The sequence below is a fragment of the Neomonachus schauinslandi genome, chromosome 1, assembly GCF_002201575.2.
Source record: "Neomonachus schauinslandi chromosome 1, ASM220157v2, whole genome shotgun sequence".
Classification (NCBI taxonomy): Eukaryota; Metazoa; Chordata; class Mammalia; order Carnivora; family Phocidae; genus Neomonachus; species Neomonachus schauinslandi.
Window position 1 is genome coordinate 92,832,626 of NC_058403.1, and position 14,733 is coordinate 92,847,358.

A 14,733-nucleotide genomic window follows, 5' to 3' on the forward strand; every position below is an offset into this window, starting at 1 on the left:
CAATGGTTCTCAGCTATTCCAAACCCTGAGCCTTCATGAGCTTTTCAAGATAGAAAATGGGGGTTCTCAAACTATTTTTTAATATTTATTTATTTATTTTGAGAGAGAGAGAAAGAGCATGAGCAGGGGGACAGAGGGAGAGAGAATCCCAAGCCAACTCCGTGCTGAGCAGACCTTGAGATCACAGCCTGAGCCGAAACCAAGAGTTGGATGCTTAACCGACTGCACAACCCAAGCGCCCCTCAAACTATTTCCATATGTAATTTCAAAAAAATTATAATAGAAATGAAACATTAGCCCTTGTTAATGCTCCATATTAACTAGGAAACAAGTTTCTTCCCTTTGCTTGGAATGACATCAACTAAGGAGGTTGCGCTGGAAATTTCATGCTCATCAGAGTTCTCATTCATTCATTCAACAAACATTAAGTGCCAGTTTTCTGCAGTCTCTAAAATAGAACCACCCTGGGGCGCCTGGGTGGCTCAGTCATTAAGCGTCTGCCTTCGGCTCAGGTCATGATCCCGGGGTCCTGGGATTGAGCCCCGCATCGGGCTCCCTGCTCTGCGGGGAAGCCTGCTTCTCCCTCTCCCACTCCCCCTGCTTGTGTTCCCTCTCTCGCTGTGTCTCTCTCTGTCAAATAAATAAAACCTTTTAAATAAATAAATAAATAAATAAATAAATAAATAAATAAATAAAAATTAAAAAAAATAAAATAGAACCACCCTGTGCAGATAATCACACAGTAAACGTTCTAAGGGCCGTAACAGCGGCAGGCACCAGACACTCTGAGAGCCCACAGAAGAAAGTGAACAGCTCTGAGTAGCAGTAATATAATACTCCTTCGGTGAGTGAAAAATGGCAAAGTAAACAATAGGGCAATATATACGCATTGCTCAGTGGTGAAATAAAAGATGGCATCCCTAATTGGGGGTGTGGGATAATAAAATGCTACAAGAAGGTTGGGGACCCACTGTGGGTGATCCGCAGATATTTAAGCCAGGGCGGAAAATGCAAATTCCTGGTTGGCACCTACATGAGTGTAGTGAACAGGGAGGTGGGGACAGAGGTGACTAGAGAGCCCATATTCTATCTAAAGAGGCAGCCAGGGCTCACCTCCAGCCAAAACTGCCATATAGGAATGTGGGAGTAGTGTTGTGAGACCTGACGTTTTTAGGGGAAGCTGTAAATATGGGTTGCTTAATGCAAGATATCCCAAATTTTTTTAAAGATTTTATTTATTTATTTGAGAGAGAGAAAGTGAGCAAGCGAGCAAGAGAGCACAAGAGAATTAGGGTCAGAGGGAGCAGCATGTTCCCTGCTGAGCAGGGAGCCAGACATGGGACTCGATCCTGGAAGCCCAGGATCATGACCTGAGCTGAAGGCAGTCACATAACCAACTGAGCCACCCAGGCGCCCCAGATATCCCAATTTTTAAATGACATCTAATTCGAGTCTTTTCCGGACACGATGTAGACCAAAGAAAACATATCTACCGCCAGCCCTCCTTTCACCATTGAGTATCTCCCGGCTAGTCCCATGGATCCCAGAGCAACTGTTTATTCGCCTGTGCCTTTCCCCCCGCTGCAGGTATGCTCATTTATTTCGGGTACGGCATCTGGAACAGCACCCTGGAAATCAGCGCTCGAGAAGAAGCCCTGCACCAAAGCACGTACCAGCGCTATGACGTGGATGACCCTTTCTCGGTGGAGGAGGGTTTCTCCTACGCCACGGAAGGCGAGAACCAGGAGAACTGGGGCGGGCCCACCGAGGACAAAGGCTTCTATTACCAGCAGATGTCAGATGCTAAGGCCAACACCCGGACAAGTAGCAAAGCGAAGAGCAAAAGCAAACACAAACAGAACTCAGAGGCCCTGATCGCAAATGATGAGTTAGATTACTCTCCCGAGTAGGAGTAAACACACAAATGTGTAGAAACGGTGGCGATTTCTTTTCAGTCACTTAACCTGTGGGCTAGAGGGTGAAAACATTTTTGGCTCTCATTTCAAAAGTCCAGCCTTCCCCCAGAGTCAGTCCCCAGTCATAGCCTGTCATTTGCTACTTTTGTTCTTCAGGATAGTTCTGTCGAAGGGTTTCACCTGGGTTTCATCACTGATCCCCTTGTAAAAAAAATAAATAAATAAATAAACCAGAGGCTGCAAGAAATTCTATCGTAGGTGCAACCATCAGAGCTGATGGCAGCAAATGTTTCCTAGGCCTTTGCTTTGCTGGTTGAATCTTTTTGCTTCTTACGGAGGCAAGGGGCCTCACTTCTTGAGCCACACTGAGGCCACAGCTCCTCCTGGAGATGTGCCAAAGCAGGTGGGTGTGGGCACCAGGCAGCATTTCCACCACCGGGATCACCCGGGGAAAGATCCTCCGAGCACGCCCTGCTGAGAGCTGCTCCCCGAGGATGTGTGCAGGTGGACACTGGCACTTCCTCAGCAAGCAACACTTGGTCCTGAAATCTCACAAAAACGAATTCATGGAGAAGACGCATGCTTCTTCTTATTCACCAAGGTTCTCACAGTCTTCAAACTCTAACTTTAGGATCCAGCAAAGGTTAGGGACTCTGAGACCATTTCCCCAGAGGTTTCAGAGTTACCATAAAGCAGTCTTGCTTATTGCTACTTCAGTGACCAGAAAAAAAAAAAATTAGCCATCTCTTGCCGTGAAGGCCAGGAGGGCGTTGGCAGAAATTAACTCTCGGTCATACTTTTCTTCGACCAGCCTCTAAGCTCCTGCTAATATAATGAAAGGGGGCATAGTTGGAGCATGATTTCATGGCGTTAATATGCCTTGAAGAAGGAGGCCGCTTGTTTTCTAATCAGATAAAAATCTTTACAAGGAGATGTGACCCAGCCACTGAGATCACATTGCAAATTCTATTTCAGATTTCCAAAATTACAAATTGTGTTGTTTGTTGAGATTTGCCACCACTTGAGCGGTGGGGGCCCCTCTGAAAACAAAACTGTTGAAGCTCAGCTACTTAGGTAATGGCATTCCTAGAGATCACATTTCACTTCTGAACCTTACTCCTCCCAAGTAGCTCGCTTTTAGATACATATTTTGTCTGTTATTTCCCAGAGCAGGTTTACTGAAGCCCAGAGAGATACCTACCTGGTAAGGTCTACATCGGGCCCTAATGGGGACTCTTAAAGGAATTTTCTCAGAAATAACCTAGAGGAGAGAATGTGCGGCAGGAAAAAACACATGGTCTATCAGTTTTACTCTTGGGTCCCCAGGATTCCCTCGGCTGCCCTGAGATGTGCATGTGTGAACGTGAAGGCCTAGTTTCGATCAAGCTACAGTCTTTGTGGGGCTTCCTGAAAGGGGGGCAAAATAGCAAATTTCTCGCCCTCTCTCTTCCAGATCTAGCATTATGCCAAAAGTTTTCCAAAATACATCAACTAATGTAAAGCTATTCTTTGTTAAAAGGTTGAGGTTCGTACCATCTTGGTATGCCTTAGGATTACAGAGAAGAGGCAAAAGTCCATTTTTTCACTCAGTGAACACTGAGACTGTATCAAGTGCTAAGCAATGGGAATAGAACGAAGTGTAACATTATGCCCTTGGGAGCTCCCAGGGCAGGGAATGAGCAGCACTGGCCCCTGACAAACGCAGATAAAACCACCAAGCCTGACAAGTCTTCCTGGTTGATGCCCTGGGCTTTAATATAGAATAAAATAAAAGGTTAATTGAAGATAGTTTTTTTTTTTTTAAACATGATTTTAGGTAAATTGCATATCTCACCCAGGGCCAATGAATGCCAGTAAATTCAAGCAACTCCTATTTTCTAGAACTTCTTTTCCATTCCTCTGTATTAATTGTTTAGAATTCTGGTTTCCTCGGGTAATGTTGTCATTTTAATGTAATGCATGGCAATGCCGTGTTTTCTCTTCCCTAAATTTAACCCTAAAGATACAGTGCCTGGTCTGTGAAATATATCCTTAGGGATGAACTGTGGACTAATTATCAGTAATTTTTTGTGAATACAAAGTTTTGAACTAGTTTCGAGACTCAACAAATCTGCCTAAACTAAATACAATGTGTGAGACCTGAAATATCCAGATAGATGGGGTGGGGCTATATTCATTAAAAATGTCCAAAAAGAAATATGAGTGTAAAATAACAAAATCTTAACATGGGTGAAAGAGCTCCCTTTTAGCAGTGAGGGTTGGTAACGATAGTTCGGTGGTGGATGTATGAAATTTCTGTAGCGTGAGGAGAGAGAACGCAGAGTAAACATCGTTGGTATTGATTTTGTGAAGATCCTATGAACCGCTCTGGTTCTGGAGACATTTCTCCCAAGTAGTATCTCCTTCTTTTTATAATCTTGGTCTCTATTTCTCTAAAGTTAGTCATCTCCCTAACAATCTTGGTTTAAAAAAAAAATTAGTAAGATAGAAAAAAGATTTTTAAGGTAAATTGACATGTTTTAGTTCATGTTTCCCAGCCTCTGTGAAATGGTCCCAGATTTCACAATGCAGTTTCAAATACCATCAATTACTAGAATGATTATATTAGTGTTTCCTAGCAATTTTCTCAAGACCACGTTAGTGGAATCGCATTAAAAGTAAGATCATCTTATAATTACCGTAGAAACTTAGCCTTCTTGAATGGAGTCCAAGAAAGACCTACATCTTATTGAATTCTTCTCTCCTGCAAAAGCTTTTCCAGGGAGGTTTCATCGTTTGAATTAGTAGTGTGGAAACAATTACTTGATTTTTTTTTTTGTAATTGTATTCTATTTATTGGTACTCTGCTTCCTTTCAGAAGGATTTCAAGGCGGCTATTGAAATACATATAATGCAAAAAAATAAGTGAGGAGTTTGGGTAAATAAAAACAGAAATAGAAAGGATAAGACGAAGCTAGAAGTGTGTTTAGTGCACAAATGCAAAATCTTGATATGCATTGCTAAATTTGCCGATGGGGGGAAACTTGAAAAATAATGAAATCATTGGTAATGACATGAAGAACTACTCCTGCATGATAAGAACAAATCTTTCCCCATGAGGGCAGAGAATAGCATAGATCATTGAAACCCACGTACAAGCTTCAGACTTAGATTTTACCAGCTACATGTGCCTGGCATAGAACGGATGTTCAATAAATACCTAATAATCGGATGGATGGCTGAATAGATGGGTGAAAGGAAAATGAAATATTATTTATTCAAGAATTTTTTGTGGAGTCCTTATCTGTGCTATGACCTAAGACATGGGGGAAATAGGATATATAAGATATATAAATAAAAACCATAGTGAAGGTGACATGTGAGATGAGGGACTTACAAGGTGCAACGAGAGTTCAAATACGGAAAAGACCGCCTTCCATTGGGAAAAATGATAGAGAATGCAGTCTTTGTGTTGAGCCCTGTGGAATGGGCAGAACATTTCCCCCAGTTAGAAATGGGGAAAAGGCTTGCCAAGTGGAGAATCAGCATGAGTAGGGAGGAGAGGGGCTGACAGCTATCTCTGACTAATAATGTGTACTGTGCCTCCTTCAAGGGAAAGCAAGAAGCTAGTCTGACAGGAGCTTACGATGTATGCATGATTGATCTATGCAACAGTACGAAATAATGCTAAGAAGGTGGTGAGGGCTTATTCACAAATAGACTTAAACAGCGAACTAAGCTGGCTGGCTCTCCTTGGGTGGGGAGGCACCGGGGAAATGATGAACCTATGAATTAGGGAGGGCTGGGCTTTAAGAAGCTGGGTCGGTGGCTTCATCCACCTGTGTATGGAGCTAACAGATCACATACACATTTCAAATTGATTTAATATGTTAAAGGGAAAAAAATATCCAAATTAAAGCAATGTATGATTGATTCTTCTTTTGAATCCTGTCTGATTTCATCATTAACCTAGAAGCATAGTCATTTAACATGTAGACAGACAACACAAAGTTATTCACAACCATTTTAAAGTTTTCAACAGTAATTTTAAACAACCAAACCTAACAATTTTTTCTATCTAACTAATCTAAAAAAGTAAAACCTCAGCTCCAGCTTTTACTCAGCTTGAGTGCAAGGCCACTTTGAACTGGTGAAAGGAATCAGATGATAGAATTGGGTGAAGAAACCAATTCTACTACTTAGTAACAAACTGACAGCTAATCAAATGTCTACATCGTGGTCATGATGTTAGATACACAGGGGGAGAAATGTTGAATTTAACGATGCATTTCTGTAGATATAAACCCAGCAATTATTGGGAAACAAAACACGAGCCCCTTCAAAAAAAATGTCTTTCCCCTATTCTCCTGAAAAGGACTGATAAACTTGACCTCCTTCACATCACATTTGTTGGAAGTCTACAAGGGAATACCTTTTCTCTGCATGATAAATAGAAGTTACAGGAGTTTGAGAATCAGCTCATGAGACTAGAAGAAATGGCGTCCCCTCTCCCCAGCTTTTACCGGGGACTGAGATGTCTGTGGAAGTCCATGGAGGGTCAGCCACAGGTTCACCTAATTTTGCATCTCAGAGTGGAGAAGTCAGAAGTTGGGGAGCATGTCCAAAGCCAGGGCTGGGACCAACTCACTGAATCCAGGCAGAGTTAATGGCCCTCTCTTGGATGTAAGCTTTCAGGCTAGCAAACAATCCAGAGATGGCCTTAGTTTCTGATGCTGGCAGGGGGAGGGGGAGTGAAGAAAACACACATTAGGGCTGCATGACAACCCCATGTTTATGCCATGTGGAACAAGACTAGTCAAAGAGGGTGTTTCTAACCAAAATTTTCATGGAGCCTCGGTTTCTTCTGCATGCTTGTATCTCCCTGACACCGAGGATCCGTTTGTCTTCAAGGGCCCTTTGGAGGCCCTAAGAGAGAGAGAGGCACCAGCTGATAACCACTGATGGCCTGGCCGTGAAAGAGCCAATATTTGTAAATAAACCGCAGGCAAAGCCAGAAACTGCATCCCAAACCGCAGGCCCCACAGCTAGCAGGAACCCGCACGTTGTTCGATGAGTGGACTTTGTATTTCTCAATTGAAATGGTGATGGGGAGCAAAAAGCCCCTTCCATGTACATAACTGTTAGTCCTGTGTCCATTTTTTTCTCTAAGACTCCAGAGGAGAAGCTATTGTAATTTCTTTTCCTCCTCAGGAGCTACCGCTTTCTAAAACGCTTTCCTCTACTGCTTGGCTTGAGTAACACACGCATCATTCTGAAAGACCTAGGCAGCTGCCTTTTGTCAAAATTATCTAAGATGTTCTTTTTTTCTCTTAGGACTTAAAGCCCAAAAGGGATTAGTGGAAGTTTTGCAGCCCATCAAAAGTGAACATAATTCTGCAGTATCAACTAAAATAGTGTTAGAAACCATTAAACAGTATTCTACATGCATGGAATTATGAAATTCATAGAGGACTTTTCACAAAATCAGCTTTGGGCTTGAAGTCTTCTGAAAGCAGGGAACTGTAATTTCTTACCCCCGGAGAACATTATTAGTACATTCTGGTACGATACAGGGAGAAAACGGCTTTGTATAAGAATTAGGAAACAGAGGCAGCCTGGATTTTTTCATCAGGGACTCCCTCTGTGCTTTATTTTTTATGCCGCTTTCCTAACACTTGACACCGGTGACATTGGCTAAAGAGAATTGTGGGTCATGTAAATTTCCCGGGAAGCGCAGACTTTGAAGGACTTGTGTTCCTTCAGAGAGCGAGGTGAGGGGAGTGCTTCTTGCACATTCCCTCGTGATGGGTATTGGCAGTTGCCAGTTCACGCGTCTCACTCACTCATGCTCCTGAAGACAAGAATCTACACCAGAAATCAACTCCCCAAAGCAAAGACTTGCTATGTTAATGCTACAATAGCACATAAATACCTCAACTGTCTGGGCTGATAGAGGGGCTGCAGGTTTTAAGAGAGCAGATACTGTCCTCCTACATGTAGTTACACCATCTAATGACAGGACTCGACATTCTAGCTTTTCTCACTGTGGAAAAGAAACATTACTGTTTAATCCATATCCAAAGTTATAAATACAGCTTGTAAATTTTACTGACTTGTTTCCTTTTTGTTGGGTCCTTGAGAAGTACAATTTGCTTTTTGCAGATGGTAATTTCTAGTGTCTTTCTCTGCTATTTTTTTTTTTTTTGGTATGAAATTGCTGTATTTGTTAAAGTTTGTTCGTTTTGTGGTCTTTAATTCCCATTGGTGCACTGTACAATGGGGTGTGGTAGTGTATCATCAAGAAAGAAATAATATGCCAATGTGTTATGGAGTGTGTTTTATTTTCAAATGACTGTGGTGTTGACAATATATTGATTTATCAAGATATTAAGGGAAAATTCTAAATTTACCAAAATGTGTATATTTTAATAAACGCATAAAGCTTTATTGTGTGCCTTTAAATTTAAAAATGGGTTATAAGGAAAGTCAGAAACAAAAGTGTCTTACTATAAAATATCCATAGTAATGTAAAGCTTTTACACAGAAGACTACCAACAGAAAAAAAAAAAGAAAAAAAGGAGCTTTCCCGTATTTTGTTAACCTTAACCAGTACCTGAAGTTTGATACTTCCTTTCCATTCTAAAATGGAGATGAATAAGTGAATCTTGCCTTAAATATTTCAATTGTCCTTTGTAGAAAAGCCAGATAAATGAGTTCATTTCTTTTGGAACTAAATGCTTTATTGTGGAAAATTCGTTTTCAGAATAAAAATATTTTAAAAATTATAGCTAATCGACTATTAAAATTTAAATTTGAAGAAAGTCAGTGCCATCCTATCTTTTTAAATTCACTTTATTTCCATGAAGAGGACGGAAGTTCTTCTGTAGTGGACTCTTGGGAGAACAGCAAGTGACCCAATCTCCCTTTGACCATTTTCTTCTAACACAGTCCTGGACACTGTCTGGGACCCCCACTACACTGCCTCCGGAATTACCCCATTCCCAGTACCAGCTCCTACCCACAGCCACACCCCTGCCCTCCACCCTCAGCACCAACAAGCATTCCAATTCATTGCCCCCATTCATTTTAAGGACAAATCGGAGCAACATTATCTGCCTACAGATAGCATTTGTAGTGGTTTATTTTTACTTTTTGACAGTATAATAGTGACATCTGGAGAAAAGGTAAAGCGGTAGACAGGGTCACATAATGTAACACCCCATGAGTTACAAAGAACCTGCCATCTTTATTTCCTACAACGCATTGCTCGCCCTTGCGAAGGTCTACCTGCCTGAATAGCAGAGTGAGAAAAACAAACTTTAAATGTATTAATTTGTGGAATCACAGTTGTCTTCGAGTTTAGTCTCTTGCTAGATGATTGAGTCTCTTTGGGATCAATGTTCAGTCTTTTGGATTTCCTCCCCTCCCCCTTGCTTCTCTCCAAAATGGCATCTGGGAAGAGAGCCTGTAGGATCTCAAAGAAGCTAGGGGGCAGAGGGGGGAGGCTGGGGGAGCAGATGAGAACTAGGGTGCTCTGAACCCTTGCTGCTGCAGAATGGCTATGTGGACTGCTGCCTGCACAGGGACCACTGAAGAAGAACTGACCCATCCAGCCATGTGGGTTTCATGACGACATTCACTTCCAAAATCCACAAGTCTGGCATTTAACCCCCGTTGTGAAGTTCCTTGCACACAGATGCTCCTTTGTATGATTCCAGGCCTCTGCTGGTCCACCAAGCCCTCAGCACTTCCGCTTTAGAACCCAGTGCATCCCCTCTGAGACCCAGGGAACCAGGAGCACCACCTCGGGCAAAAGTATCCAGCTACTTCCTTCACTAATGATATACTATCATTTCTGGACTTTGCTCACTGATGCTTACAGCCCATGATTGCCGTTTATAGCCAGTGGTGTGCGGCAGCCTGCTCCCGAGAACAATTGTTAACTTTTCATAACTTTTGTGAGTTATACACCTTGTAATTCATTCTTACTGGTGGAAGAGTTACCCATTTACTTATTTACAAATAGTATCCAAGAAGAGTCACAGGACAACCTGGAATGGGGGATTACCAGGGTCAAAAGTAATTGGATTCATATTCCAAAATTCAACCTCACTACATGGGTCTTAATGTTGAAAGGTTACTTAATAACAAGTGTTAGTGAAGATGTGGAGAAATTGGAACCTTTACACACTCTTAGTGGGAATGTAAAATGATGCAGCCCCTGTGGAAAACAGTGTGGCTATTCCTCAAAAAAAAAAATAGAATTGCCATATGATCCAACAATTCCACTTCTGGGTATATATCCAGAAGAATTACAAGCAGGATCTCAAAGACATTTGTTCACAGCAACATTACTCAACAATGGCTAAAACTTGAAAGCAACCAAGTGTCCATCAATGAATGAATAGATAAAGAAAGTGTGGTATATATATACAATGGAATATTATTCAACCTTAAAAAGGAAGGAAATCCTGGGCACCTGGGTGGCTCAGTTGGTTAAGCATCTGACTTCAGCTCAGGTCATGATTTCAGGGTCATGAGATCGAGCCTGGTGTCAGGCTCTGTGGTCAGGGGGGGAGTCTGCTTGAGATTTTCTCTCTCTCCCTCTCCTTCTGCCCCTCCCCCTGTTCTCTCTCTCGCTCTCTCAAATAAACAAATAAATCTTTTTAAAAAAAAGAGTTCACAAGAGGATGGAGTGATGGCTGTGCAACAATATGAATGTACTTAATACCACTGAACTATACACTTAAAAAATGGTTAAGGGGCACCTGGGTGGCTCAGTCGGTTAAGCGTCTGCCTTAAGCTCAGGTCATGATCCCAGGGTCCTGGGATCGGGCACCGCATCGGGCTCCCTGCTCTGCAGGAAGCCTGCTTCCCCTTCTCCCACTCCCCTTGCTTATGTCCCCTCTCTCGCTGTGTCTCTCTCTGTCAAATAAATAAATAAAATCTTTTTTTAAAAATTAAATAAATAAATAAATAATAAAAACGGTTAAGATGATACATGTCATGTATATTTTACCACAATTTTAAAAATTGAAAAAAAATTCAAAGGTTATTCAGAATATCAAAGCTACTTTACAGGAATTTTCTTTTTTTTTTAAGATTTTATTTATTTATTTGACAGACAGACAGCGAGAGAAGGAACACAAGCAGGGGGAGTGGGAGAGGGAGAAGCAGGCTTCCTGCCGAGCAGGGAGCCTGACGCGGGGCTCGATCCCAGGACCCTGGGATCATGACCTGAGCTGAAGGCAGACGCCCAACGACTGAGCCACGCAGGTACCCCAGGAATTTTCTCCTTGGGCCATAACTCGAAATCATTTTAAAAATTAAATACCTCATTGGAAAGGTAAGGGGGGCTGCTCAGGTGGCTCAGTCATCAGAGCGTCTGCCTTCGGCTCAGGTCATGATCCCAGGGTCCTGGGATCGAGTCCTGCATCAGACTCCCTGCTCAGCGGGAAGCCTGCTTCTCCCTCTCCACCCGGCTCGTGCTATCTGTCTCTCTTTCTCTCTCAAATAAATCAAAAAAAAAAAAAAAAAAGGAAATGTAAGGGATCCCAATATCCCAAACATTAAGCTGACAGCTCTTCTACATTTTATTTCCAGCTACTAGCAGTCCAGTGCCTGGCAATGAGAGACATTTCTGTGTCCAGTTCCCTTCCTCTCCTTTGCCCACAAGCATCTCTTCCCCTACATGAGGATAGGTGTTTTCCATTCTCACACTGGCCGCAATCAAATCAAGAAAAACTCTAAGCTATGAGGCTCAGAGAGAAAACCACACACACCCACCCACACACACACACACACACACACACACCCCATTTCTATGACCTAGAAATTTGAATTCTCCAAGCTTTTATTACATCTATGTGTAAGCCTGATGCTTACTCATCAGAGCCATTTAGAGTGTTTTCAGAAAGGGATGAGCCCTCTGTAAGTCAATTAACCTGCTGAGATAAGTACAGCGGCAGGCTTTCCTTCAGAGAAGGGAAATACAAATGATTTGTGACTCTAATTAACTTCAAACACAGCAGCAGGAATACAATTTGGCACAGAATCCAAAGAGGAAATAGTCCATCTATATTCAGTTCTGGTGGCCAGAAGACCGTAATTGAATTTCCTTCCTAGCAGAGACACTCCTCATAGGGCAGGGTAAGGCAGGGGTAGGGGGTTTCCTAGCAATGAGATTTCCCTGTTCTATGAAGCTCTGTATCCAAAGCAGCCCTTTGAATGTCCTGGAAACCGTTCAAGGTGTGGATACACTGTCCTCAACTTTCTCATCCAGCCTTGTCAATCTTGTACAAAAAGGCAGAGGTTGGGCTGACCAACCCCGTGGAAAGGGCATGGGAAGGAGATAGGCTGTGAGCCTTGAGGACCAGCAGAGGGAGGGCACCTCTGCCCTATCTACTCCCTGACGCCCAAATGCCTCCACTGGAAACAAAGTCTGGCATTCCTCAATGAAAAAGAGATCTTTAAATGTCTCCACAGTTGTTAACTCCCCTTGGAAGAAGGAACACAGTGTCTTAACTCAAGCAGGTTGAGATATGAATGACTAATACTAGTTCCTTCTCAGAAAGCGGATTTTCACTAGTCATGAGGAAAGACTGTGGGGTCTCCGGGTGCCTGACCGGGGGTGGGGAGATGCCAAGAGGTGAAATGGCACAGAAGGGAGACACCAGGGTCCCAAAGCCACGCTTGGCCCCATCGCTTCACAGCCTTGCTAACAGCTAGATCTAAACACATCAAGGGCAGAAGATACCATAAACCTGCCCTGAACGGATGCCCCCAAGATCACTCAGAGGAGACAGATGGCAGGTGGGGTGCAAAGAGGCTTGGTCTGCCAGACAGAAACCTTATTCCAGTCCTAGCCCTCCGTGGCTGGCTCTGTACACTGTTTCCTCATCTGTAAACAAGAAATTGACCCATGATTTCTAACTTTCCAGACCGCTCCCATGAGGGCAGTGAACACCCCTCTCTTGCTTCCTGCTACACCTTGGCACCTAGGGCAGAGCCTGGGATGCAGGAGGCATTCAAAGAATATTTGTTGAAGGACTGAATGAATAGAAGTTGAGTTTTCCGGGGTGCCTGGGTGGCTAAGTTGGTTAAGCGTCTGCCTTCGGCTCAGGTCCTGATCCCAGGGTCCCCCATGGGCTCCCTGCTCAACAGGGAGCCTGCTTTTCCTTCTGCCTGCCGTTCCCCCTGCTTGTGCTCACTCTCTCTCTCTGTCAAATAAATAAATAAATAAAATCTTAAAAAAAAGAAGAAGTTGAGTTTTCCTTCACCCTCCGGAGGCCCTCCTTACACTTTTGCCAAAGTGGAGAACAATTTCAATCGCTCTATTTAAATATTTGACAGTTCATCTCTCTGACAGATTTGAGATCCTTTAACTCAATTTTTTAGAAATTGATCCTAAGAAAATAAATCATCAGAAATATGGTCAAAGGTTTATGCCAAAGAATAGCTCTATAATTACAGGGGGAAAATTCCTAAAAGTCAACCTAATGTCCCAAACAGGAGGTTTTGAAATAAATTAGGGTGTAACTGTAGAACGCAGTACTGTACAGCCAACTAAAAATGTCTTCAGAATGTTTCACGACATGAGAATCTTCATTAATTGTTAAATTTTAAAAGTAGGATGCAAAGGTTTTATGTAGTATGTCTTTATATGTATTTTATACATGCATAGCAAAAGATTTAAGAGATTATATGAAGTGCTAACAATTGCTACCTCTGAGAAGTCTGATTTGGGATAATTTTGTATTTTCTTTTTTATACTTCCTCTGTTTGTTCCCAAATGTTCTTTAAAAAATATTTTACTTTTATCTGCAGAAATAACTTTTATTTCCTATGAGGGCTTTTCCAAATATTTACCATGTCCTAAATGGCAAGCCAAGAAAGGACCCTGACAGCTTCCCCCAAACAATGACACAAGTAATAGAAGCTATCCTCTTAATGCCATGCCATAGGCATCTCTCTCTCTCTCTGCACTGGTGCATATAAATTGAGGATGCTTCTATTTCTTCAACAGAGGGGAGCCATATTCAAGTAGAGTTCATTAGCTTGGATACTTGGCTCACATATACATTGTTAAGAATTCAATACTAGTGCTAATTGGTTCCAGATGTCAAGAATATTAAAAGACATCTTAATTTTGAAGGACAAATGCAAATTATTTGTGTATGTAATTGTAAATATTCAGTTTAATCCTTTTACCAAATAAAATGTGTGCCACTATAACTTTTTGTTGCCTTGGGGATACTGCCTGTCATGCAGAAAATGATCAATAATTATTTGTCAAACTCGATCGAACAGAATTTCATCCACACCTGCCAAAAATATAATTATTTTCAAAATGTCCATACTGATCATGATTTATAAATGAAATGTATCTTTCTTTAGGTCATTCCTCTACTTAAAATCTCCACTGGCTCCCATTTGCCAATAGAATGCAGCCCCTCCCAGGCTATACCTCATCCCTATCTCGGGTCTCACGTCCAACCCTCCCCCAAGAGTCCTATATTCTGACCCTAACAGACTCCTGAATGTGTTCCAGGCACATTCTCTTGCCCTCTTGTGTCTTTCTGAATGTCCTTGACCCCCTTGTCCCCTTGGCAAACTCCCACTCATCCTTAGGGTTCCTCTCAAGTGTATCCCCTCTGAATTTCTGGAATTTAACCCCTGCCTTACCCACTCCTCCCCCAACCACACATTCCTGTAGCATTCTTTTTTTTCTTAATGTATATAGCATTTTACATGTTGAATACAGTTATTTGTTTATATGTCTCTTTCCTGCTATAAATCAGAAGCATCCAAAAAATATAAAAAAGAAAATGTTAGAACA

The 14,733-nt window shown here is 42.2% G+C and overlaps 1 protein-coding gene across 1 annotated transcript in view; it reads left to right on the top strand.

Annotated features, from left to right (window-relative positions):
- SLC7A14 (solute carrier family 7 member 14) overlaps positions 1 to 2,130 on the top strand; it is a 48,903-nt gene extending 46,773 nt beyond the window's left edge. Inside the window, exon 7 of the mRNA XM_021702647.1 lies at positions 1,588 to 2,130. Within this exon, the coding sequence (XP_021558322.1) occupies positions 1,588 to 1,910 (323 nt within the window). The 3' untranslated portion in view covers positions 1,911 to 2,130. The remainder of the gene's footprint in view (positions 1 to 1,587) is intronic.
- Positions 2,131 to 14,733: the final 12,603 nt, after the last annotated feature.